We start from the raw sequence: 27,875 nt of genomic DNA, 5'->3' as shown, positions 1-27,875 counted from the left end.
CAACAACAAATGTTCCAGTTGTTGTAAATCATCTGCATACAAAACTCAACGAAACTTTTATTCAAGCGTCGCAGTCGCCGTCGACCGCAATGTCGTCGTCCTCGTCGTCGAGCGCTGCCGCTGCCAGCGTCGCTGCTGGCTGTGATGAGCGTACACGGCTGCTTAGCAGCAGCAATGCAGCGACGCCGACGCCACCGTTAGCTGCATCGCCGCCAACGTCGCTGCCGCTGCATCCGTCCGCCAATAATAACAACAATTACAACAACAACGATTTGAATATGGCCAGTAACAGTAACGGTAATAATAACAGCTACAACAACAACGACAACAACAGAAGCGACATTGACGATCTGTCGGAGGAAACCGTTACGACGGCCACCGATCACAGTGATAAGCACAACCCGCTAAGCCCCCCGCCCACAAATCAGAATCAAAATCAGAGTCAGAAAAAGCCAAAACTCAGCAAACTGGGCACCAAAAGCGTTGGACTCAAACGGTGCGTATACTTAACAAATGCCAAAAGCTCAGTGCTGACACAACAGCCTTTTTTTTTTGCCCCGTCAAATCTAGTCTTTTTTTAGAGTCCTTTTGCTTTGTGTAATTTACCAGTTGGAACGTTAATATAATAATTAACTTAATAATTAAAATTATGACGAATATCTTGAATATCGTTTTGCCGCCAAATCTAGCTTCTTTTTTTGAGAGTCCTTTTGCATTTCATCGTTAAAAAAAAAGCTAGACTTCAGGAAAAAAATTAAATGGGATCAATGGACCTCTTGTCCTTAAAACATAATTTTTGTCAATGCAAGGACAAAAAACACAATTTTTCAACTGAATTGATTGAGAACTATGGTTTTTTGGTGAAAACGTCTTAGACTTGACCATAGATTACAAATTTTGGTCTATAATATTTGTGAAAAATAAGCATCGATGTATGTTCGGCTTCAATTAAAAATCTTTTATATTCAATAATATCCCATTCTTTCTCAAAGTTCAGCATAAAATCGTCAATTTAAAATACTCAGTTATATAAATATGTGCATCAATTCGCCATGACTTATCAATATAAAAAGTATAACCTAAAATGTGCATATGTATATATTTTTGTAAGGTTAAAAAAATGGGTAAAACAGCAACAACGCACATTTAAAAAAATTTAAAATTCTCTCTGCTAATGACTTTTATTTTTACAAATACATTTTAACGAAAACTAGATTTGACGGGAAAAAGCTGTAGTGGCAGCACTGCTTCCTTCCCATGCTGCTATAATTCTTTATTGTCTCACACTCTCTCACACTCGCTCTCTCTTTGTATTTTATTTTTTGCAGTGTTTCGTTTGGCTCGTCAAAGGGCTCAATGGTCGAGACGTTGGTGTTTGAGACGCCGACGCCGCTGTCGGAGCACGTGGAGCCGAGCTTTGGTTTCGATGCGGTTGACGCCGCTGCCGCTGCTGCTGCCTCTGCTGCTGCTGGTCAGTCGCAGCAAGCATTGCAATCATCAGCAATAACAACAACAACAACAGCAGCAGCAACAACAACAGCGACGCATTTACCGCTTAACAGTGACTATGCGAATGCGAAAGGGGGAGGAGGAGGGAATATGGATGATAGCGGCATTGAGGTGCAAGAAGAGTGAGTACAGAATAACAACAAAAACAGTAACAAGCAATTAGATTAAGAGAAAGATACAAATAAAATGGCTGAGCTTTGATCGTGGTTTAATGAGCTGCTAAGAGATTGCCCATTTCCATTGCTAACGAAAGAGAGAGAGAGAAAGCGAACGTGACGTCAGAGCCTTTAAGAATGGCATGACTTGAAGCAATAAGCGAAAATAAGAAATTTAATAAATATGGATAAATCTGATTAGATTTTTATGCTGATTGGTTTTTCACATAAATAACTATTTATAATAAAAAAGGGGTATTCCTGCAACCCATAAATATTTGGTTTTATTTAAATTTTAATTAGGGACATTCCTGAAACAAATAAAGCTTGGATTTTATCAACGAAAATCACAAATATGGATAAATTTGATTAGATTTGTATGTTGATTGGTTTCTCACATAAGCAACTATTAATAATAAAAATAGAGGTATTCCTGCAACAGATTAAGATAAGTTTTTTTTAAATTTAACATTAGATTTTATTTATAGTTTGAACTGGAGTATTTTTGGTATATGTGAGAATTAGATTTTATTTAAATTTAGATTAGGGGCATTCCTGCAACAGACTACAATGTTGATTATGTTTTAATTTTGCTTAGGAATATTTCTGCAACAAACTCGATTGAATTTTAATCTTGATTAAAATAATTAAAAAGGAGCTGATAATGCTTAGATTTCAGCTTAAGCATTATAAAAAATAGCATTTTTATTCTACTACAATTATTAAAAAATCTTTGTTGTCACAGTTTATTTGGTCATTTTGTGCCTTTTATTTTTTTATTCACGAAATCAAAATTCAATCAGTGTGCAAACGGGATCGTTCCTAAAATCCTTAATCAAATCAAAGTATAATCTGTTTCAGGAATCACTCTAAAGATTTCTTGAGAAAGTCTTGACGTGAGTGAAAGCTCTTCAACTGCTAGCTTAACTTACGCTCATCTCTCTCATCTCATCTCTACGATTATCTAGCAAAGTTAATGAGCCCTGTTTATTTTTTTTTTGTACATTTCTTTAATTATTTTTTGTATACATGTGCTTATTTTTATGGATGTGCTCTGGAATGGAATTAGGCCTACTTTTACCGCTCATTAAGACAATGCAAATGAAATACAGAAAAAAAACATCAGAATAATGACTTTTTGGCAGCTTTCACTTTTGGGCCAATCCATAACTAAGCTCTAAGCTGATCTGTCTAACATAGATACACACAAATGCACACACACACACATTTACATTTAAGCCAAATTGCATGCAATGAACTTTTCTAGCGCAACGTCCTCTTAAAAAACAAACAACAACAACCCCCGCCATCAACTTTTTAATCGATAATTACGTTTTGGATTTTAAAACTTCCTTTTTGTGATAAGACAAACACACACAAACACACACACACACACACACTCTTGTAGACAGACATAAAAAATACAGGATGCGACGCTCTGTTTCAGTGTTGCCGCTTTCGCTATTTAATAGCTAGTTTTTGCTTTTTTATACCGCGGAAATCTAGAAATTTTCAAGAAATTTCAATAAGAAAAAATTAAAAAAATCATTGAAGCTGAAAAAATATAATTTGGAATCTAGATGAATAGAAAAAATGCAAAATATTGGAAAACAGGATAAACTTTTTATTTATAATTATAAAAATTATTTTTAAATCTGTTCTTAGTAATGATGATAAATAAGAAATAATTTAATTTAAATTTTTATATTGAAAATATAAATTAACTTTTAAATTTGATTTTGTTATAAAATTTTCAAAAATTTTAATTTGTTGTTTTCAAAAATTGGCAAGATTTAAAGATTCTGTCGAATTTAAATATTTTTAATTTAAATATTTTTTATATATTTTTATTATTTACCAATGTCTTCATTACATTTAAGTATTATATGCAATTAGCTTTTTTCTTTAGAACTTGTTCTTGTTTAGCTATTTATATCCATTTTTGTGTGTGTCAATTTAGCTATTTGAGTGCATAATATTCTGGCAACACTGCGCTGTTTACCAATGTTTACTCTCCTCTCAACTCTCTTTGTTTTTATGGCGCCACACTCTCTCTTGCTGCCGCGCTCTCCCTTTTGCTATATGCATATGTATGTGAATCCAATTGGAGAACATTTTGCATGCCACCACCAAACAACTCCAATTGGAGTCGTAACTGTTTTGCTGTCTGCGCCGGCGCTGCAGTTGAACGTGCTCAGCAGCAGCAGCAGCGACGGCGGCGTCAGCGACAGCAGCAGTCTCAAATGAAGCTTAGTGAATACCGTTAAACTGCGCTGTCGTCGTCGTCGTCATTTTATTACATAATGCTTCGTTTATGAGTATGCGTGTGTTTGTGTGTGTGCATTTTAAAGCATGATGTAGGTCAACTCCATTTGGTGGTTGTTGACCCACATCTTTTTCGGCTGCATAGGTGTGCGTGTGTGTGTGTGTCTAATAAAGTTGCCACACCCACGCAACGCCTCTTTAATTAAACATGCCTTAACCCTCGAAGAACCAATCATCGAAATAATGAACAGAAATAAGTCAAATAACTTTTCCTAAGACTATTTTTTGGACCTCTGAATTCAAAAATGAGCTCAAAAACTGTGTAGAAGGTTTCAATTACCTGCAAGGTGACAATATGTAAAAAAAAACTTTCAAAAAGTTTATTAGTAAAAAATTGATCAATTTTAATATTTTCACAAATATGCTATTTAATTTAGTTAGTAATTAAACCTACCTTTCAAAGAAAAATAGAATAAGTAAAATTGATGGGTTATTTTTTGAATTGTATTAATTCAAAAAAATCCCATTTTAAAAGATGGAATTTAACACACAAAAAATCACATGAAATGTGTAAGACAAAAATAAAAGTTCCATTAAAAGCTTCTGAGAGATTTAACGCATATGCAAATGATTAGATGTATTTGTAAGCAACAGTCAGAAAATATTTTTTTATTAAAAAATGAATTACTTACATATGTAGTTATTGTTATTAAGAGGATGAGTGCCTTGAGGCACTCTTGGGTATTAGAAGGTTAAAAAACTGCCCATCGATAAACCGCCCACATTTTTTTTTACCTTTTCTTCAAAAATTGGATTTTCCTATTTGGTCAGACTTAAATCGGTAACATGCGACGATATCCAAGAAAGTGACAACATTAAAATCCGAAATGTTACCGTGCATAATATATCGAATATATCATATCCATCATAAATATCGATCAAATCTCATCTTATTTAAATCGATTTAAATAATAGTTTTTATTATTTAAACAAGTGGGCGGTTACAGTCCAGCACGCTCGACAGTAGGATACCCTGTGCCCAGATACTTTCCACTGAAAGTTGATTTTCAAACGATTGTTCCTATGACAGCTGTATGATAAAGTAGACCGATTTAAAGGAACTTCGGACAGGATGGACAAAACCAAGTTAAATGCATATTCTATCAGTTTAATTAAGATATCTCAAAAAACAAAAAACTTTTTCACACTAAGACTTAATTTTCGAGTGAGCGTTTCTATTGCAGCTATATGATATAATGGACCGATTTGAACCAAATTTGGTCTGGATGTATACTACCAGCCCAGATGTATATTCTATCAGTTTGGTTAAGATATCTCAACAAACAGAAAACTTTTGCATACTTAAACTTCAATTTCGATGTATCGTTCCTATGGCAGCTACATGATATAGAGGTCCGATCCAAAAATCAAAATAAACTTGATCTGCCTATGGCATCCAGGATCCTACATACCAAGTTTGAAGTCTCTAGCACTTATGGTTCCTGAGATCGACGCGCTCAATCAGACGGACAGACAGACGGACAGAAGGACAGACAGACAGACGAACATGGCTCTATCGACTCGGCTGTTGATCCTGATCAAAAATATGTATACTTTGGGGGGTCTGCCACGCCCCCTTCTGCCTGTTACATACATTCTGCCAAACACATTATACCCTTTTTTGTCCATTTTCAATGGGCTCAGGGTATAAAAAGAATTTTTGTTTAAGAAATCTCTATATTTTTAGCTTGATTTTTGATTTTGCGATACATTGACAACTCGATATATTTTCTATTTGGATATAAAACTTGGATTTACATCACTAATATAACTAAATGTTATCGCTTTGAATATCATATCGTTTTCCGCTTAAATATCGCCTATATTTATCGATAAAAACATCGATAATGCCATAACGTAGCCCATCCCTGGTTTAGAGCTGCCAAGCTAATTTGGGCTTCGATTAAAGCGATTACACACACACACACACACACACACACATTTTTGACCTTTCCATGTGTGTGTGTGTGTGAGAGTGAGCTTTAATTTGCCGGTTGGTCGCTTTAAGCGCAACGTGATGTCATCCAGCGAGTGACAGAGATAGAGAGAGAGAGTGGAGAGAGGGAGAGATGGGGAGGGAGATAGGGAGAGTGCGCCACTTGCTCTGTGTAGAACTTTCTTTTAATACAATCTACAGTTAGCAACAACAACAACAACAACAACAACAATTACAACAGCAGCAGACGAGGAAGATAAAGAATAGAAGAATAAGAATGCTAGCACAAACCGTTGTTATTATCGATTATATTTATGAGATGAGTATAAGATGTGATGAAAGGTGAAGTGAGGTGAGGTGGGGTGAGGTGAAATGATCTGTGATGAGGTGAGATGCGATGCGATGAGGTGAAGCATGACCGTTCCCCTCCCCTACCCACTCTCCCCTCCACACCTCACAACATTTCGTTAGACATTTAAAGTGAATGTCTTGAAATTCGAGCAGCTTTTGTCCATGTGTGTGTTATATCTATTGTGAAAGTAGTATGTATATATATATGTGTGTGTGTGTGTGTGTGTGTATTTCAACTGTCAGTCAGTCGATTGATTTTCCGGTGGCCACACTTGACATGCATAGCAGGAAGAAGAAGAAGAAGCAACAGCAGCGGAAGAGTAATAAAGAGGGGAAGAGGAAGAAGGAACAGACAGTGTCACGCACAGTCGTTGACAAAAGTATTGTCCGCTTTACTATTGTCGCATAGAAAGCTACAAAAAAATGTAGTTATTGCTATAATATATAACTCTTTGTCCTGACTGACTGACTTACTTATCATTGCACAGCCCAAACCATAAGACCTAGAAGGCTGAAATTTTTGCACAACATAGCTTAGACACTTTCAAAGTGCAATAGGACGGCGTTTTGCGAAATTCAAATTGTAAGGGGGTCGAATTCGGGACCCCCATGATATAAAGATCGTTATAATTACTTTAGTCTTTGGTATATAAAAAGTAAAATAAGAATCGATAAGCAATTTGTATCGATATGCAAATAAAGCACTATCGATACAAAGAGCTTCAATAACTTACATATGGGTAACATTAGTTGGTAAAAATAGAATAATTCTAATTAGAATAAAAGACTAAAAACTTTACAATTCATATTTTTGTATCGATAAAATGAAGTTTTAGTATAAAAAACTTCTTGGTTTTTTGAGATATCTCAGCCAATCTAACGCAGTATACATCTGGGCTGGTACTATACATCCTGTCCAAATTTGGTTCAGATCGGTTTACTATATCATATAGCTGCCATATCAACAATAAATAACAATAAATTAAGAGATAAATATTTGTTCGATCGATAACTGTAGAGATCAACAATATGTCAATACTTTTCTACATGACTGTATGCACAACGTATGTATGCAATGTTAACGGTAATTGTGCCGCTGGTCAACAGTGCGTGTTGTTGTTGTTGTTGTTGTCAGTCAACCCTATTACCTACATACACACAGATACACACACACACACTCACACACACATGCATCGCATTCTGTACGTGCTTGTGCATGTCTGATCTGAATAGTTTGTGGCAACGACAACAACAACAACGTCCCCAATTGTCAGCATCAGCATCGTCCGTCTGTCTGTCTATCCGTCTGTCTGTCTGTCCGTCCGCTCAACCGCCAGACGCCGTGGCAACCCTGTTTATTAACTGTCAAAGCGCCCACTCCTCCCCCAACAAACATAATAGCACACACAGTATGTCAAGTAATTTTTTTGACAAAACACAAAAACCCACATTGTGTTTTATTAGTATCTTATCTTTAAACTAATGAAAGAAATGCAAAAAAAAATAATAAAAAATGGGATACAACAGATAATAATATCAAACTACATAGATACAATGTAATTTTTTGCATAATATTGTAAATTACAAAAATTAGGGATTAAAATTATAATCAAAACCGTAACCTTTAACCGGTATTAAATGATTGGAAACTAACCGATTAGTAATCGTTTCATGTAATAGTTTCGGTTCAATAATACATAAAATTCAATTGTCTTTGAGGTGAAAATTTTGTTTCTTTTTTTTTTAACTAATATTGATCCTAAATTTGAATAACAATCTTAATAGAAAGAACTTTTTTTTTAAATCAAATCATTTTTTTTTATGTATATTAGGGTTTTATTTTTAATTTTCACAACTAATTGAATTTTTTTGTGAACTGAAATCTTACCGTTTGTTGGAAACCGAAATATACAAAATAAAACCGATTTACAAAAATTTCGTGTAACTGATAAGCGAAAACCAAAATAAGATAATGAAACATTTTCAAGAACAACATAACTAAAATTATTGTTTGATTAAACTGGAACTATTTGTAATACATGAATCGGTTACTAATCGGTTATTTTGGTTTCGGTATAATAAACAAGTTTTATTTCGCTTAGAGTGTCAGTCAGGCTTACCAATGCGAATCGAAACCGGTTAAGGATTACAGTTGTTATCTTTATTTTGAATTTTGTCGACAGTCAAAATAATTACTTGACTATCTGTATGTTTAAATAAATACAAAAAAAAAATACTCACACTGCTGCTGCTCCCGTTTCAATTTTGTGTGTGTGTGTTGCCCTCCCCCTACTCAGCCTCCATCTCCTTCCCCCACTCATTGTCCCCCTCCTCCTTCGCCACTGGCCTGCTCTGCATTTATCAGTCAGCTTCCCCAACAGCAGCAGCGGCTTTTTCGAGTGGTACCTTTTTATATAGTTACGTGTTTATGTTTCTTGTGTTATTATTTTTATTTCTGTTCACGCTGTCCGCTGCCGTCACTGCCTGCTGCCTCTGCCGCTGCTGCCTCTGCCTCTGCCGCTGCTTCTGTTATACACAGCAGAGAGCGCGCGAGAGCGTAAGCTTGCTCTCTTTGGACTGCTCTCTCTGGCTCCACATTACTTTGCATTTTCTGTGAGTGCGCAAAAAAAAGTGATGTCATGTTTGTTGGTTTAACAGCGTTGCCAGATGTGGCGCATTACATTTTACGTTTTGTTTGTTTTCGTTATTACAATGTGTGACGTTGTTGCTGTTGTTATTGCGTATCTTGACAACAACAATAAAAAAGAAGAAGCATAATAAAAACAATACGACGCAAATACGGCAATTGGCGCAGTTTCTCAGCTTCTCGAATTCTCGTTTCTGATTGTTTTTATTGTTGTAACAGCTGCCAACAATTGAAAATTGCCGCCTTTTTTGTTTGTTTTTTTTTTTTTTTTGTTTGGGGGAAAAAAGATTTTTCGCGCATTTCACTGTTATTTGCTTTTAGATTATTTTTATGCCAAAAACAGAAATTCCAGTTTGTTGTTGGTAGCAGAAATCGTGAAAATGTGGCTTTAATTAACGCTTCGATTATATTTCTCGAACGATTCTAATTTTAAATGTATTTATTTTTGTAAATTACACCGGACAAATATTAATAGAATGTGTTAATTTTATGCACTCTATAAAAAGTGTAAACAACTTTTCTAAATGTGTTACATTAAGAAAGATAACAAAATAATTTAGCAAATTAGTAAATTTAATGATTATTAAAATATTTTTCTTATTGACTCAGGTTAGTTATCAGAATAGATAAACATAAATGATTAACAGGTCTATTTCGGCTTCACTTTTTATTGTATACCATATGTATGTATATTTATAGATATTTTTGAATACAATTTTTTCTTTTTTTAATTAATATTAAAAAGTCATTTTTTGATTTAATTTTTAAATTTGAAAATAAATTTTGAGTATTGAAAATTAACTACAATTATAATACGTTTTTCAATTTAAAGAAAATTAAACCATGTTTTTTTAAAGTTGTATTTTTGGAAAATTAATCAATTTTTATTATAAAAATGTTAAATATAAATTTAATTCAAAAATCTTTTAAGCCAAATTCAATTTTTATTTTTCACATTTCTGCGTAAATACAAAAATATTATACATATTTTTAAATTAATTTGCTGATATGATTTGCAACCAAATATTTTTTCTTTAATGTGTGACAATAAAAATGATTTGATATACACAATGAAAAATTGATATTTTTTGTATTAGGTAAACATAAATCTGTATGTTGTTAATGCAATTTTTAAATAAAAAATTTCTGCGTATGAATTTTAAATATTAAAATGTTTATATACTTTTAAAAATTGTTTCATCAAATTTGAGTTTAAGCTAATTTTCAAAAGATTTAAGAAAAAAAAGTTGAAACTGTGCGCAGTAAGTTTTCCAAAACACACAAAAAAAAATGTAGTCAGGTGGCAACGCTTGCGTGTGAACTTCAAAATGAGAGCGCGCTCGCTCTTTCTTGTAAGCGCGCTCTCTCAGCGGCTCCTGCAAACATTTGTGTGTTTGTGTGTGTGTGTGTGTGCGTATTGTATCTTTTACTTTTTAGCAGCAAGCTTGCAAGTTTCGCTAGGCAAACGCAGCGACAACGCCAAACAGCCAACAACAAACGAGAATTACGTGCGGGGAATTGCCTTTAATTTAAGTGTACGCTATTGTTGATGCTTTTTATATTTTTTATACCGTAGTACCGTCGTGTGTTATTGTTTTTTTTTCCTACTGTTTTTGTTGTTTTTTCAAACAACCCCAGCAGCCGCTGCCGTCGTCGTAGCAGCGCTAGAAGCAGAGCAGAATAGTGAGTAGTACGCTTGCGAGAGAGCAGTGAGCAGAGAGAGAGGACGTACGGTGGTCGCAAAAGTAAAACGCGCGTAGAATCGCAAAGAGGAAGCAGAACGTTGAAAAACACTGCAGAAGAAGCAGCAACAAAAAGCGGCAGCTGTCGAAATCCAAAAATTGTCAAGTGCGTGAAATTAAAATGTTAACAAATTTAATGCCAAACTGAGATACAGATACCAAGTGACAGTTTGTTTTTTTTTTTTTACATAAACAACAACTGCAAAAGTCAATCGTGCGTGCCAAAAAGAGTAACACAAATACACACACACATATATATACAGTGGCTCACAGCTTATTTGCCACACTACATATTTGTTTTATCGCTTAAATCTACTAAAATATATAAAAAAAAATAAAAATAAAAATATATTGCTCAAGTTTAGTTAATTTTTTAACTAAGTGCATTTAAATTAAGTTTACATAAATTAATTTTAAATGTTTAATATTTAAGCGTAGTGTTTCAAATAAGCTGTGCGCCACTGTGCAATGCAAGGCAGTCAGTGCAAGTGGTTGGTGTATTGGCTAGGAGGTGGATTGTGTGGGTGGTGGGGGGTAAAGGTGGTTGGGTGTTTGCACACACTACACCCACAACAGTGTTGGTAAATGAAAAACAATTGAAATTTCAAATCAAATCAAATGAAAGCAACATAAAAAACAATGTGAAAGTAATTTGTGATGGTTGTTGTTATTGTACACACACACACATACACAGTGTTACGCTTTGCCAGTTGCTGTTATATTTATTATATGTTGTTTTTGTCGTTGTTGTTCCATGGTGGGATGCGCGCAGTGAGTTCATCGCAAAAAATAATACACACGAGTCCGATTGCCAATCCCCCCCTCTCCCTCCCCCTCACACTCGTTCCCCCCGCTCACTTCCCCGCACTTCACCACACACACCTAGTTTAGCCGCCAACGCCACTTCACCACCCCATTTGCCACTCCCCACGCGGCCAAATGTTTCGCTCTCTTTTTGCTGTGCGCTCTCGCACACACATTTTACGCTCTCGCTCTCTCGCTGCTAATGCTCTGTGAACGCAATTAAAATACACTGCCCGACTAGCAAGTGTACATGTGTGTGTGTGGTGTATCGGCTTTAACAGTGTGTGTTAAAATATAGTGCCTTGTTTGTACATAAATTAGACATAGCTTTAAGTTTAGACGCGTTGTTATTTCTATATATACTACATGTGTGTTTTGTGTTTGTGTGTACATAATATAGAAAATTCTATAATATAGCCATGTGATGTTTTTTGTGTACTTATGTGTGTATATGTTTTAAAAATTTCAAAAATGAAATGCCGATCAACTGCTGGGCAAAGCAGGCAGAGGGCAGGCGGCAGAGGCAGCGACAGCGACAGCAGCAGCAGCAGAAACGCGTCGCAATGCAGCGCTGCTTTTATCGCATGCAAAAACAAAATGCAGGCGTTTCTTTTTTTCTGCCAATCGACATGCAAATAAGTGCTTGCTTTTGTTGTTGTTGTTTGACGTCAAGTGCAAAAATATTCAATTAACATTTCGTTCAACTGTTAATTTCATTATATTTGTAGCGCACACACACATGCAAACAAGCAATCATACATATGTACATAAATAAATCGATGTACATTTGTGTGTGTGTAATTTGTTAAATTAATTTACTGCTGCTCTCATTGCGTGTGCTTCTTCTTCTTCTGCTGCTGCTTCTTCTTACGCCTGTGCGTGTACATTTGTATGTATGTGCGTATAGTGGCTCACAGCTTATTTGACCCAACACATTTTATTGCTCAATTTATATAAAAAAATTAATGAAAATACTCAGCTTAAACTCATATCATATTTTTAAACAAATGTGTGTTTAAATTTTAATTACTTAGATAAGTGCATTTAAAATGTGTAAAATGTAAAAGTAGTAGGTGGGAGCCACTGTATGCACAGTGCCTGTCAGCTTATTTCACCCACTACTCCACCGCGACCGAAGTCTTAATATTGTTAAAAAAAAACGCACTTATTCTAAAGTTTTCTTCCGAAAACGAATTTCAGTTACTTCATATTACTAAATATTTTATAAATGAATTAAGGAAGAAGAAGAAGAAAAACGTAGTTTAAAATTTAGAGGGCCAAATAAGCTGACAGCCACTGTGCATACATATATGTATGTATGTGTGCGTCTCTGCTGTGACGTCTTCAAACTAATTGAAAACTGCGCTGCGCTGCGTTGGCGTCGCTGCTTTGCCGCCAAACTTTTGATGCGCTCATCGCAGCAAAATAATCATAATAACAACAACAACAACGGCAATAACTGTTATAAGCAGAGTCCATCAGCAAAGAGAGCGGCGAAGAGCAAAGAGCAGAGAGCAAAGCGCAAGCAGCACAGCTTCAAGTTCGCGCTGCATTCTGTCTTGCAACACCTCATGCTCTATCTCACTCACACACACACACACATACACCCACACTTACACGCACAACAACACGGGCAACAAGTTCTTTTTTTTTTAGTTTTAATATTCGTGATGTTTGAACACTTCAAAAGGAAGTTTGTGATGTGAAACAACAGCTCTCCCCTCTCCCTCTGTCGCTCTCTCTCTCTCGCGTAACCTCCAAAAAGGGCACTCGAAAAAAACATTGAAAAACTTGTTCTTTTATTTGTTGTGCTTTGTAAGTTCTTGTTGCTGAGCTTGTTACACTTGTTGTTGTTTTTGTTGTTGTCGCATTCGCATATCAATTTCGGCACATGACGTAATCTTCACATGTTCAATGAGCTAACAACAATAACAATACTAGTCACACTTCATACATTCAATTTATGAAGTGTATTTGAAATGTAAACAGATAAAAACGCTGACGAAATCGTCGCTTTCAGTGCGTTTTTCGCGCGATTTTCAAGCGATTTCAATTTGATTTTGTGTTGTAAAAAATGCAGTTTAGCGAAATATCGAAAACTTGATTTTAAGCGATAGGGTTTTCAAGTACTTTAACACGATGCCGCATACGAATTCCGAATATTTTTTAGGATTTACAAAAACAAAGACAAAAAAATAAAAATAAAATTTAAGAAAACCAAGATAAAGGAATAAAAAAAATAATTTTTAAATTAGGAAATTAAATTATAATAATACAATTTTACTTAAGCTATATATTTACAAAATTTACAATTTTCTTAATATAAAAAAAAATAATAATTTGAAAAAACTTGATATGTTGTATAACGATATATTATCGATGCTTTTTTGTTTTTACATTTCGATTTTAAACTCGATCATCACTATTTTGATTCGTTTCTATTTGGTATTAAATTTTTTTAGTCAAGTTTCTACTTTTTCTTCTTCATTTTTTCGACTCGTTTTAAGCAAGCTTAAAGATAGAAAATAAAGTTGAATAATGACTGGCAAAATAGGCAGAACAACTGCCTAAACAGACAAACAAAAGATCAACAAAAAAAGAGAGGTAGAACAGGTGGAGAAGTAGGAGAAAAAGCAAAAAGAATAGGCTGATACTACATAATAAAAAAGCAACCAACTTAAATGGAGCTAAGAATATTGGTCCTCAACTTATTTCTCATTTCTGGGAAGCAACAAAATAGCCAAGAATAGAAAAAAGAAAACTGTTATTATTTAGAATGAAAAAAAAAGAAATAGAGAAAAAAGAAGGCAAAGTAAAGAAAAAAAACGTAATCCAAACGTTGTAAAGTGAGTTACCTTTTGGTTTTCTAAAATTTTTTTTTTTTTTCATTTTATTTTTTTGCCTGTCTTTCAACAAGAACCAGTTGTGAATTATAGCATTTGGTACGTGAAAAAACGCAAGTAATTAACATAATTGCGATGGGGCAACTGTTTTGATAGACTTCTAGAAACAATTATGCAAACTGGATGATAAAATAGCCAGAGAGAAATGGGGAAAAAACCGTGAAAATGAGTCACAATTAGCCTTGAAGGGTCGTTTCTAGATGTTTGTGCTCTATATGCTGTATTAAATGGAGGGAGGCAACACTTGACAACTCTGTCGGCAACCCTTTTCTTTCACTTTTTAACTTTCCACCTAGTTGTTGTTTTTCAGTCACCTTGCGTTGCCCTCTCTTTTTATGGAGAAATGTCGTGTTGGGGTCGGATATCATTATAAAACCAACATATACTATAATATACACACACGGCGCAATGCATTTTTATATTTATATTTGGAAACTGATTAAAGCGCAAACCAGTTTACACTTTCTCAGCTACATGTTAAAGTTTAACTACGATTTATGTATATATATTTAAAATGTGTATTACCTGAATTTAAATATGCACTACATAAATATTTAAAATTAAATTGTAAAATATGATATTGAATTAAATTTCATTACATTTTAAATATTAAGCTGAGAAGATAAAAAAAAGTATTAAACTTTATAGCTAGCTTTAAAGATTTGCTTTGGACAGTGTTGCCATCTTGCTCAAATTTATGAAAATTAGAATTTCAATTAAATTATATAAAACTTTTAAATGATTACTTAAAAGTTAAAAAGCCAACTCAAACTTGGCAGCTTAGCTTGGATAAGTGTTGCCACCTAATAATGAATTAAAGGCAACACTGAAATTCGCACTTACAACGGCGTTGCCAGTAATTTGACAGTTAAAAAAGCTAGAAATGAAAAGCAATCTATAAAATTCTTTGTCCTGACTCACTCATTCACTCGCTGACTAGTAAAATATATAAGACAAATACAACTAGAAATAATTATAAAAACTTTTAAAAGAAAACAAAGCTTAAATTTCAAAACTTTTTCAAATTTTTTTTTTTTTAGCAACAACTTTGCGTTTTTTAGAAAGATCAGGTTCTAATACAGAAAATTGCATTTTATTCAAAACTTGTCAGTTTTTCCAAACACTTCCTTTGACACTTTCTCAAAAACGTCATAACTTCGTCAAAACTTGCGAAATATCACTTTTATCAATATTTGGCCTTTAATTTGATTATTATTATTGAAAAATTCCATTTTAACATCACTGTTAATCTTCTCAACGTGGCGTTGCCATCTGGGCAGCTAACATTAAGTTTAACATGAAGATGAGAAAGAAATGAAGTTTCCTCTGTTTAATGTGAACAGCTGAAATCAATGGAAGTGACTTGCATTTCAAGGAAATTGCAGTTCATCTTCTCAACGTGGCGTTGCCACTTGGGCAGCTAACATTAAGTTTAACATGAAGATGAGAAAGAAATGAAGTTTCATCTATTTAATGTGAGCAGCTGAAATCAATGGAAGTGACTTGCATTTCAAGGAAATTGCAGTCAAGTTGATTGACACATTCCAGGGATGCAGACTTGGTTTGCTTGGGCAACAACATGTGGCAGTTATGGAGCTGTTTTCTGGGTCTGGGTTGGGTCTGAGTCTGGGCTGTTTTATTATATAATAAATGCGAGGCACGCGCTGCAAAACGTGTTGCAAAGGAAAGGGAAATATAGGAATGAGGGGAATGGGAATAGGAATGTAACTAGTCGAGATTTGCGGTTCAGAGTCTTGTCAATTTCCATTTGTAAACTAAATGAATTGAAAATTGAATTGAAAAGTTCAAATCGCTGGCGACGCGCAATTGGCAAATGACTTAATTTAATTGACATTGAATACGCTTTTTGGTGGGTACGAGTTTTGTTTCTATTCGGTTTTTTTTTTTTTTCGGAAGGTGGGGAACTATATAGAAAGTGACGCAGTTGCTTAGGAATGTTACATGTGTGTGTGTGTGTGTATTTGAGGCCATTTGAAACCATTTGATGTGTGTGTTTTCATCTTACTAATATGATTTTTTTTTTGTATTTCTCAAACTCATTTCAGATCGGAACGTTCGATAGTTCGCGTTTCAATTTATCAGAGCAGTCAACCGCAACAGATTTGTCCACCAACCGAATATTCATTAACGAATTTTGCGGATAATTTAGATAATACGTTTAGTAGCTACAATTGTAACTTAGACTATACAACAATGGCGACGGCGACGATGCAGCCGACTGGAGGATTGGGACCAGCCTACGACAGACAGCAGAGGTACATTTCAATTACAATCAAAATTTAAAAAATATTAAAAAATAATAATTAAAAAATAGAAAATTAAAAAATATAAATTATAAAATTAAAATTATAAAATTAAAATTAATAGCTGATTTTTCTAAATAACATTTAGTTAACTTCTATTTTTGATTCTGAAAAAGAATAAAATTTTGAAATATTTCAATATTTCAAATTATTATGAAAAAAATCAAAAATCAAATAATATTTTTTGGATAAAAATTTAATACAATTATTGTTTTTTTTGGAATCTTGCCAAAAAAAAAAAACAAGTATAAATAAATATTAAATTTTTATTTATTTTATTTATTAAAACTCAACTAAAAGCAGCCTGCAATAAAAAAAAATTTAGTTAAAAGAATAAGACTAAGAATCATATTAGGAATTAACAATTACAATTAATATTAAATTAAATGAGAATAAGAATTATATTTATTACTATGAATATTTTTTAAACCAAGTGGTGTAATTCCAGAAGCTTTTATACATCAAATTTCTTTAAAGAACATATATAAACATAATAAAAATTGAACTATTATTTTAATATTTACTTTCACATATATTAACCTTGTAAAAACTTGAAATATAATGTTTATTTTAAATCTTTACTTCAAAGATTGACTTAAAATTAAAAATAAGAGTTATTTTGTGATTTTTAAATTAAAAATACAAATTTAATTTTATGAAACTTTTTGAATTGAAATTTAAAATAAAAGTCAAATTAAATTTGTATGATAAAAAATCCGCAAATATTGCTTATTTCATAATTTTTATATTAAAAGTTATAATCTTTTACAGTGTCTGATTGCTGTATTCAATGTTTAATAATAATATTGCGTTTTCCAGCACTGATTCCGGCTGGGATAATCCATTTCGTCCTGGCGGCGATTTATCCAGAGAGGCTGATGAAATTGTTAGCATGATACGTGGTAAGTTGACACTCATTCTCTCTCTCTCTCTCTCTCTCTCTCTCTCTCTTCTTGAGTTTCTCATTTATCACTCTGTTTTGTCCTGGTTTAGGTGGCAAACCCATCACGCCCACAGAGGATCGTACAATAGGCAATGGCAACGCACAGCATGGAGAAGATAACTGTAATGGAGCAAGCACTGCAATAGGCGAGAGTGTAACCAAAACAAATGTAAGAAGAAATTCTCTCCCTCTCAAAAAAAAGAAAAAATAGAAGCTGTTAACATTACAACTGTCTTGCGAGAACGTCAGCAAAGTTTCTATATGAGGAGAGAAAGGAAAAATGCTTTAAGCCTTGCTCTTCTCAAAGAAAGTATGATATTATTCAGTTTCTTAATGCATAGACTACGAAAATGGGGAATACCAAGAGTCAAATCTGCTCTAAAGCTTTCTCTTTTCAAGTTGAGTATGACAGCTTTCAACTTAATTCTCTTTGAAGAGCCAAGCGAGTCCACTCTCTTAAGTATTATAGTTAAAATCTTACTCGTTGATATGGAACTCGCTAAAGTATAAAAAGGGGAATCAAAAAAAAAAAAATTTTTTTTTGAACGAATTTAAAAATATTTGAATGCAGAATGTATTTAGAGGCCAAATCATGATCAAAATGACATTCCGCTTGAAAATCGATTCAGTTTTAATGAAGTTATGACAGCTTGAAGTTGGTAAGACTGCGGATTTAGCCACTTTACAAGTCCAAATTTTTGTTCAATTTCATATGATTTTTTACAAAAAAATGAAAGGTCTTAGAATCAAGTATAAAGTGTTGTTTTATACTAATTATGATATAAGGAGTTGATTAAAAGTGAAAACTTGAGATTTAAAATTTTGAATTTTCGAAATTTCAAAGGGGGGACCCTTAGCATCGAAATCGAATCTTGGTCGAAAATAATTAAATTTTCTACATGAACAGAAATTGAATACAGAATGAATTTAGAGGCCAAATCATGATCAAAATGACATTCCGTTCGAAAATCTATTCAGTTTTGATCAAGTTATGATAGTTGGAAGTTGGACAACACTTTGACCTAGCAACTTTACCACAACCGTACCGGTAGAAAGGTTTCGGTATTAGGTTCTTGACAGCGAATTTTCATTCGGTTACGGCTTCAGTTCCGGTACTTAAAATGAAACGGTTAGTTTTGGCTAACGGTTCCGGTACCGGTTCCGGTGTTATTCCCTGGTATAAAAGTTCAATTCTAACTCCTTGATATTGAACTCGCTGAAGTATAATCGTTAAATGCTTACTCGTTGATATATGACTCGCGACGAGTATACTTTAACTCGTTGAGAGCTGTATCGTTGATATCTGACTCACTGAAGAATAATCGTTAAAACTTACTCGTGGATATTAAACTCGCTAGAGTAAACTCGTTAATATTTAACTCGCTGAAGTATACTCGTTGAGAGCTAACTCGTTGATATATGACTCGCTGAGTTGTACTGGTTAAAAGCTTACTCGTTGATATTTAACTCGCTGAAGTATAATCGTTAAAAACTTACTCGTTGATATTTAACTCGCTGAAGTATAATCGTTAAAAACTTACTCGTTGATGTATGACTCGCTGAGTTAGTTGTACTCGTTTGGAGCTTACTCGTTAATATATGACTCGCTAGAGTATACTCGTTAAAAGCTTACTCGTTGTTATGAAACTCTCTCGCTAATAGCTTATCATACTCGCACTTCTCTTTTAGCTCTCGCAGAATCAAGCGACAGCACAAAATGGTACAAATTCCCACGGCAGCAAGGTGGTCAGTTCGACAGGCGGTGGAGGCGGTGGTGGAGGTGGGACAGGAGGAGGAGCGGGAGCGGGAGCAACGGCAGCTGGAAAAGGAGAGAGCAATAATGGCGTCACATCGCTGGCTCAAGTCTCAAAGCAAGTGGTACCTGGACCAACTTCGGCTAGTCATGTGGTTATCGACGAGAAGAAGAACAAGAAAAAGGGCTGCTGTGTGGTGCAATAATCAACGAGAGCGAGAGGGAGCGAGTGCGAGAAAGAGACGACATCAACAACAAACAAATACAAACAGAGGCAGAACACAAGAAACACCAAGTGAAAGAGAGAAAGAGCGAATGAAAGAGCGCAAGAAAGAGCGGAAGAAAGAGAGAGAGAGCCCAACTCAAGGATCAGCTGGAGAAAAGCAAGAGCAGCTACTTTTTAAGGACTAAAGGTCAAGGATCAAGGATCAAAAGGGGGCGTGGTGTTTTCTTTGAGATCTTATCATATTTAATGTTAATGTTAAATGCTAATTTTTTACAAACTGAAGAAGCTGTTGATATTTGAATACTGCTGCATTAATCGCTTACAACAAAAAAAAACGAAAACAGCTTAAAAAGAAAGAGATAAAAAGAAACATAAGAAAACGAAAAACACACAGAAGAAAATTGTAGAAAATAGAAAATGAAACACAAGCTCTCTGAACAGAACCAACAACAACAAACGAAAAACAACAGTAACAGTAGTTGTAACAGCAGCAGTAACAGTAACAGTAACCGTAACAGCAATGTTAACAGCGTTAACAGCGGCTGTTGCTGTTATTGCCAACTCACTCTAAAAACTCAATGCGCGCTATTGCTGTCGCTGTCTAACCCACGTTGCAGTTGCAGCCTATAAATTTAAAGAAATTGTAACTATAATACAATATATATATAATATATATACATATGTATATCTCTGTATATGTATGTATATTATATATTTATATATATATATATTTGTTAGTCTCTGGATTTAAGTGTAAAGCCGATGCTACAGTTGAAACAACATCATTATAAACCGAACATGAGATCAACTGTTAATTATTATGATGCTGATTATATATACCCATATATATATATATATATATATATAAAATTTCTATATATGTATATGTGTATATAAATTTTTTTCCTTTTTTTTTTTTGTAATGTGACTTGACTTTATATACATACATACATATATATAATATATATTTTTTTCGTATTTGTAAAATTAGTGCAGCTTTTTAAAGAAACATTTAAAAAGTCGATAAAAACGAGAATGATGAACAGAAAAACAAAAAAAAATACATAAAAATGAAACAGTTTTGCCTGCATGCATAATAAGAAACAAAAAGAACAAGAAAAAGAAACAGAAAAAAGCAGAAAAACAAAAAAATGTATTTATTTTTTATTTATATGACGATGAAAGTAAAGAAATTAAATTAAATGTTAAACCTTAAACAAAATATACAAAACTATATACACACCCACACACACAAACACACACACACACAATATATATATATATATATATATGAAAATACAAACACACACTTACACACACATATATATACATATATACATAGCTGAAATTAAATTTTGCATTTGTATTAAAAGCAAAGAAATTGTAAACAGCAAAAGCTTTCTCTCTCTATTTCACTCTCTGTCTCTCTCAATCGATTATCCAGCCTAGTTACCCCAGTTGAGCTTTCACGCATGAAAAACGCACAGAAAATCAACAGACTTTAGTTGTACTTTTGATTTTTTCGCTGCTTTTCTCACGTTTCTCATTTATTTAGCTGAATTTAAGCTTTTTGCTTTTAGGTTCTTTAAGTTTCCGTCGGTAGAGCGCTATTTCACCGACACTTTTTTTTTACCATCGGTGAATTTGTCAAACATATCGGTTGTTATAACCGATTCCGAGTGTTTTTTAACATAATGTCGCTGAAAAAGCTCGTCTGACTGGAGCTTTATAAATTCTGTGCTTGTTTCCTGCAAACTGAGTCGGAAACTGTGAAGTAAGCTGATTTTTCATGTTGATTTTCAGCAGCTTGGGTTATTTTTATTGAAATTTTGCAGCCAACTGAATATAGATAATTTTGTGTGTATGTAAGTCACATCAACCCACCCACACACACACACACACACACACACACACACACTCACTCACATATATATATATATATATATACAAGAATGGAAACTTACAGAAAGCTAAACCAAATAGTTAAACAGAATGAACACCGAAATGAACCGCCACACACACACACAAACACAATACATATACACACATACACATATATACACCCACACATATATACACCCACACTCAGCCTAAGCATTAATGTGCTGCATTTGATAAATGTAATAGTAATTATTAAAGAACGAAAGAACTAAAAAAAAAAAAGAAACAAAACAAAACAAAACAAAACAAAATATATGTAATAGCAGTCCCTGAAATATTTGCTAATTAAATTTCGAATACATTAATGAACAACAAATCAAAACAATGAGTAACCAGAAGCAAAAGCAAATCAACAAAATGAAAACAAACAAAAAATCAGTGAACTATTAAGTAAAATAAATGCAACAAGAAATCAATATTTAATATTGTATATTTCCGATTCCAAAAGCAAACAAAAAATGTTAAGTTATTGTATAAATCCTAAATAAAAACGAAAAACAAATGAAACGAAAATTCCAAACCAAAGTTTTTGTATGCTATGCAACTTTTGTAGCGAGCTTTTGAGCGCACCTTAGACTTCGCAAGTGTAAAAAATTATAGCATGCTTTCAGGCTGCTCACAAAAAGCTGCGACCAACGAGCAAAAGCTGATTGCTATAATGAGTTTAGGTTGTAATTGAAAGGAGATTATATTCAATTAATATGCATAAATTTTATTTATCTTCAGGCTTGGCAAAAACGAAGCTTGAATACTCGTACTTTAAATAATTAAAATTTATTATGGTATTAAGTCAAGTTTTAGATAGTTTTTTTGCAAAAACTGTGATGTAAATTGTGATTTGCGATTTCTTAAATGTTTTTTAAGTTTTTAAACGTATAGTAAAGTCTTTACATTATTTATAGGGTATACAGCGTATACACTATATTGCAAATTGGTCAAGTCCGCTGCCGCTTACCTTTAAACCATTTTCATACATTTTTAACTGTTATAACTTTGTCAAATCTTAACCGATTTTCATGCGGAATTTAAATTTTATCATTTTCTGGCCTCTTTCGATTTTGCATTAAAATTAGATAATTTAATTTTTTTTCGATCACTGTACATTTTTTTCCATACATTCGATCAGGCTCCATTTTTTCCTTGGACACTTTCTCAAAAACTTCAAACTGTCATAACTTGGTCAAAAATGAAGCTATTTTATAGCGGTATATCAATTTTATCATTGTTTTTCCTCTTTTTTGATTCTGCATCAAAATTGGAAAATGTAAATTTTTTTGATCACTGTTCTTTTTTTTTCATATTTTCCCCATGACACTTCAAAGTGTCAAAACTGAACAGATATCCCTGCAGAATATTAATTTTATTATTGTTCTTATTTGATTCTGTATTAAAATTCAATTTTTTTACATCAATGTTTTGTTTTCTACACTTTAAAAAAAGTCTATCAGTAATACTCGATATTTGTAACTTGTAACTGTTTTGCCGAGTATTCAGCACTTCGATACTATTTTTTCAATAATTATATTTCGATTTTTAATTCGATTTACAGTTTAGATTTACAACACTAATTAATATAAAAAAATTTTCAAAATTTAAATGTAAGCTTAGGAAATTCTCAAGAGAAATCCCCAACAACGAAAATATCAATTAATTCCTAATGAATTTCCTAAAATTATTATAGCTAAATAGCTCAATATTTTTGTGTAATAATATGCAATATCAAAGATACCCTATGAAATAAAAGAAGTGAAAAAGGTAAGTGTAGAATTTAATTTAGCTTTCGTTAGCGTCACAAACCGAATCGGAATTTGTCAGTTTCCTAATGCAAACTAAAAATAAATAAATGGCAAAAACAAAAAAATAAACAAAAACTTTTCAGCTCACACAACTTTCAACTATTGGAACAGAGTTAAATTTATGGCTGACATTTTGGTTTTTTGTAGCTGCTATTTAATTTATGAACTTAATTCGTAAAGACATTTATAACAATTTATCTGGATTTGTATACTCGATTTGTATATTTATTTGTATTTTTTATTTCTATTTATATTTCGATACGTTCTTTATTGTTTTTATGTTAGATTAATTGGCAGAGCTGCTGTCAATTTTTTTTTCTTTTTTATTATTTAATTCTTAAATTGCTGCGCCTAAGCAACAGGCGGAAATGTCGAATATGTCGAATATATATTGAATCCAATCGAATTGAATCGAATCGATCCGAATCGATTTGGTTAGTGTGTCCATTAAAGTGCCAAGTGATCATCATCATCATGATGATCACACACACTCACGCACAAAATGATGTATTACTCATGGATCATAGTAAGCGTAGAAGAAGAGGAAGAATTGTCTCTAGATTTTGGTTAGATTTGGTAGCTTGTGTTGCTTATAATGGGCAAACTTGTTTTTGGATGAGATGAGACAACCGCACAGTCAATACTCAAAGTTAATAAACACCAAAGCGGATCTACTAAGTTATGTAATTATAAACCGATCTTAAACTACAAATCTCACAAAAAACTTAAAAAAAAAAATAAAAAACTGCAAAAAACTCTTATGACAAATGCCATAATCTAGCTGAAACAGGCTAAACATCTTCAATCATTTTTCGATTGGAACCAGTCGATTGTACAGTTCTGTGAACCCAGTGAACTCGGAGTTTTTAAGATCTACAATTGTAAAATTTGGTATGCAGCTACGAAAATACTCTACCTAGATAAAGGGGTCTTTACAATAATGATATGCCAGCTTAAAGACTTGCAAGCTGTTATACAAAATATTTGTCCTGACTGACTCACTGACTGAATATTGCGCAACCCAAACTGTAAAAGGTAGAAGGCTAACAATTTTCACACAGCGTAGCTGATCATGCAATAATGCGGCTTTTTGGAAAATTTGACCTGCTAATTATAATGATCTTTGTCACGTTTATTCCACAGAACTTTTTTATTTGTATCAAAAAGTCAATTTTTTAAAAAATATCCCATACGATATTTTATTTATTTATTTTAAAACTAATAATTATTGATCTGATTGTCTAATTCTAAATTTCTCCCAGTCCCTGCATTAAATATTGAATCATTAAAAATTTTTTTTAATAATACATTTACAACTTTTAAATTCGTTACTTTTTAACATACAAGTTTTTAAAGCTGCACATAAATTTTAGTGGATTATTATTGTAATTTATTATTATTAATAATTTTATTGTAACATAATTTTTTTAAGCTTAACTTATATTGTTTTATTGATTCACTTCGCTACAAGAATTATGTTAAAATTATATATTATATAAAATAACAAAATATTATTTTTTTTCGTCGATTTTAAATAAAAAAAACTAATAGTATACTTGGATTATAAAGACCTTTTCTAGAGATTAGCGTATCAGCTAGTCTTTCATTTGTATTATTAAATCACTGTCATTTATTTCCTCAATGCAGCTGTTAACTTTTTGCAGCCACTGTGCCACCTGCCGCGCCTTAATGAACCTAATTTGCGAGTGCGGTTTCTCATGCAGGTGCAAATTATGATGAAGCACAACCACAACAACAACAACAACTAAAAAACGCCAAAAAATTGCGACTAAACAAGAACAATAAAATGACCATAATTTAGCTATAGCGAAAGAAAGCAAAAAATATAGCTAAAATGAGGAAAAAGAAACAGACGAAAAAAAAAGGTTTAATGCGACATGTGTAAGAGATAAAGAGATAAAAGCGAATGAAGCATACAAAATGACAGAGACAGCAATAAAAGCAAATAATTAATTGTGTGTAAGCTGCGCATGCGACGCACGCGTCACACAAAAACACTCATATTCACTCAAATGATAATTTGCCTAACTAACTAACTGTAAGTCTCCCCTCACTCTCTCTCTCTCTTCATCTGCTCTGTCTGCCAACTTGTTGTTGTCAAACGGCGCACGCGCTGCTGCTGCTCTCAATGGCAGCATTCACACTCTCGCATGATTTGTACATACATACGTGTGAATGTGTGTGAGAGTGTATGTGTGATCTTTTGGAGTCGCGCTGTCTGGCAGTGTAAACCTTTTGGAAGTGGAGCAAGTGTCTTCAGCATTCTTTTGCTCTTTTATTTATTTATTTTTGTATGTGTGATTTGTTTTTTCGATTTTCAAATTTGAGCAGTGATTTGTGTGACTGCCAGCAAATTATTTGTTTTCTTTTTAACTTGTCGCTCTTTTCCATTTACATGCCCTTGAAAAACTCAAGCGCAGTTGCAATTGATGAATTGAGTGACAATGCAAAGCTGCCTGCTATGCGCTCTCTTCATAAATTTTTGACTGCAAGAGTTGCGCACTTAAAAATCCGCTCAAATTGCGGAAGTGTGCGTGACAATATCATGATAATTGCTCCCTGTGGTTCTATTGTTTAGCTAATTTGTGCCTGTTGGATGATTGAGTGGCAATTGAAGTGATTTGAGTGATTGATTATTTGCTGACTTTGATGTGAGCGCTACAATCATTTAAAACACACCAGCTTGATTGATGGATTTTAAATGCTGCATAAGTTTAGCAAATCTGCAACAAAGCATCTAAGCAAATAGACTAAGAGATGTTTGATTAAACTGAATTGATTGTGCAAGTGAGTACTTGATTGATGCCTTGATTGATGATAATGATGAGAAAAGTGTCTAAACTTACTGAAGGTGTTGTATAAAAAGTGATAGTCGATTGAGTGACAATTAACGTGTAGATAAGCACGTCGTAAGTGATTGAATACTGATTGAAGAGCGTAAGTACTTGACTGATGCCTTGATTGATGTGATTTAAATATAAATTTCCCTAGTTTACTAAAAGTATTGTATAAAAATCACAGTCAGTGTTTAATTGATGGATGATTAACGTCTAAATAAGAACGACTCAAGTAATTGAACGCTGATTGAAGAGCGAAATTGAATTTTACCTTGATTGAATTAACTATAAATTGACTTAGCTTACTTTAAGTGTTGTTTAAAAATCACAGTCTGTGTATGATTGATGGCTGATTGAGTGACAGTTAATCTGTAGAAAAGCACTTTTTAAGAGATTGATTACTGATTGAAGAGCGTTTCTACTGAGTAGCGAGCTAAACTTAAGCTATATTTTTATGTATCTATTGAATCTTGTGACTTGCAACTTATTTAAGCTTTATCTTTATCTTTATAGCTCTTGACTGAGGTATTTTTAGAATCCGCTCACACCAAAATTAACGATCCATAGACTTTTGAGAAACCCGCTTTGGTCTCCGCTTTTATTGGGCGGTCTGAGCGTTGCGGAAAACTAAAATAAATTAAAATATTGTTTATTAAACAGCTCGTAAAATCCAATTATTGTACAACTGAATTGATCTCGATTGTTGGTATTAATAATATTTATAAACATTTGTCAGGACGGAGCTGGGAACTCATGTCTTTCTTTTCTTTTATTTGGGTTTTCTATGCTTACCATCTAATAAAGACTTTTAATATAATTAGTATTCAAATTATAATTAAAAGATAAAATAACCAGAAACTCACACACATACATCATAAGCATAATCAACAGTTTTATGGCGTTTCCCCGTATAAACTTTGTATACCCTCTAGTCATAAAATATATAGATAAGGGTATAATTAAATTGCAATCTTTCTAGTCTTTCCATTTCACGAAATGTCTTTGTTCCGTGTCATTTTGATTGTTCTGTTTAATTAAAAAATTAAATATTTTAAGGGTATATTAAGAATCAAATCTTTTCGTACATTTAACGGTTATTACTTTTAAAATCTTTTGATTATAATAAAATATAAAAGATTAAGTGTGCGTATTAAACAATTCGCACCTTTTTATGCACAATATTTGCTTACAAAAATATAAGTTGAACATAATTTTTACTTTTAAAATTTGTAAATGCTTGTTATATGGTCACCCTAATCTACAAAATTTGACCTAACTCCGTCAAAACTCAAGCGATTCTATTTTTTGTTTGCATTGTAGATTGACTTACTATAATAGCTTAATTCTTAAGTTTTAAATAACAAAATACATTTTTTTTTAAGTATTTTGTATTTTGTTGAAATTGAAAAAAATCTACACTGTGCAGGGTAATTTTGAGTCGATCAGTCGCTACTCAGACTTGTTAATTTTACATTTTTATCGCGTGTTAATTTGATTTGACGATCAGAGAAGAGACAATAGAGATGAAGAAAAAGAAGAAGGTGATTCTAGCGCATTTTTGGGTGTTACCAGGCTACAGTGAGTGTTGCACCTGTCGTCACGCCCCAAATGCGTTGAGATCACTAAGATGACGAGTCAAGAACCAAGTCTTCAAAACTGGTT

At 33.1% G+C, this 27,875-nt stretch overlaps 1 protein-coding gene across 3 annotated transcripts; it reads left to right on the top strand.

Annotated features, from left to right (window-relative positions):
• Positions 1-74: 74 nt before the first annotated feature.
• On the top strand, positions 75-19,656 carry LOC117793955 (homeobox protein Hox-B3). 3 transcript variants are annotated; one of them, XM_034634418.1, is made up of 6 exons: positions 75-496; positions 1,329-1,631; positions 16,439-16,648; positions 17,516-17,598; positions 17,690-17,808; positions 19,329-19,656. In XM_034634418.1, the coding sequence occupies exons 1-6, from the start codon at positions 90-92 to the stop codon at positions 19,596-19,598; spliced, it is 1,392 nt and encodes a 463-aa protein (XP_034490309.1). In that variant the 5' UTR covers positions 75-89; the 3' UTR covers positions 19,599-19,656. The 3 variants fall into 3 exon arrangements, with proteins under 3 accessions (XP_034490309.1, XP_034490311.1, XP_034490310.1); XM_034634420.1 differs by lacking the exons at positions 75-496; positions 1,329-1,631 and adding an exon at positions 10,394-10,606; XM_034634419.1 differs by lacking the exons at positions 75-496; positions 1,329-1,631 and adding an exon at positions 10,394-10,771.
• The last annotated feature ends 8,219 nt before the right edge of the window (positions 19,657-27,875 follow it).

The sequence above is a fragment of the Drosophila innubila genome, chromosome X (genome assembly GCF_004354385.1).
Source record: "Drosophila innubila isolate TH190305 chromosome X, UK_Dinn_1.0, whole genome shotgun sequence".
Lineage (NCBI taxonomy): Eukaryota > Metazoa > Arthropoda > Insecta > Diptera > Drosophilidae > Drosophila > Drosophila innubila.
This window is presented reverse-complemented; position numbering and strand designations above follow the sequence as displayed.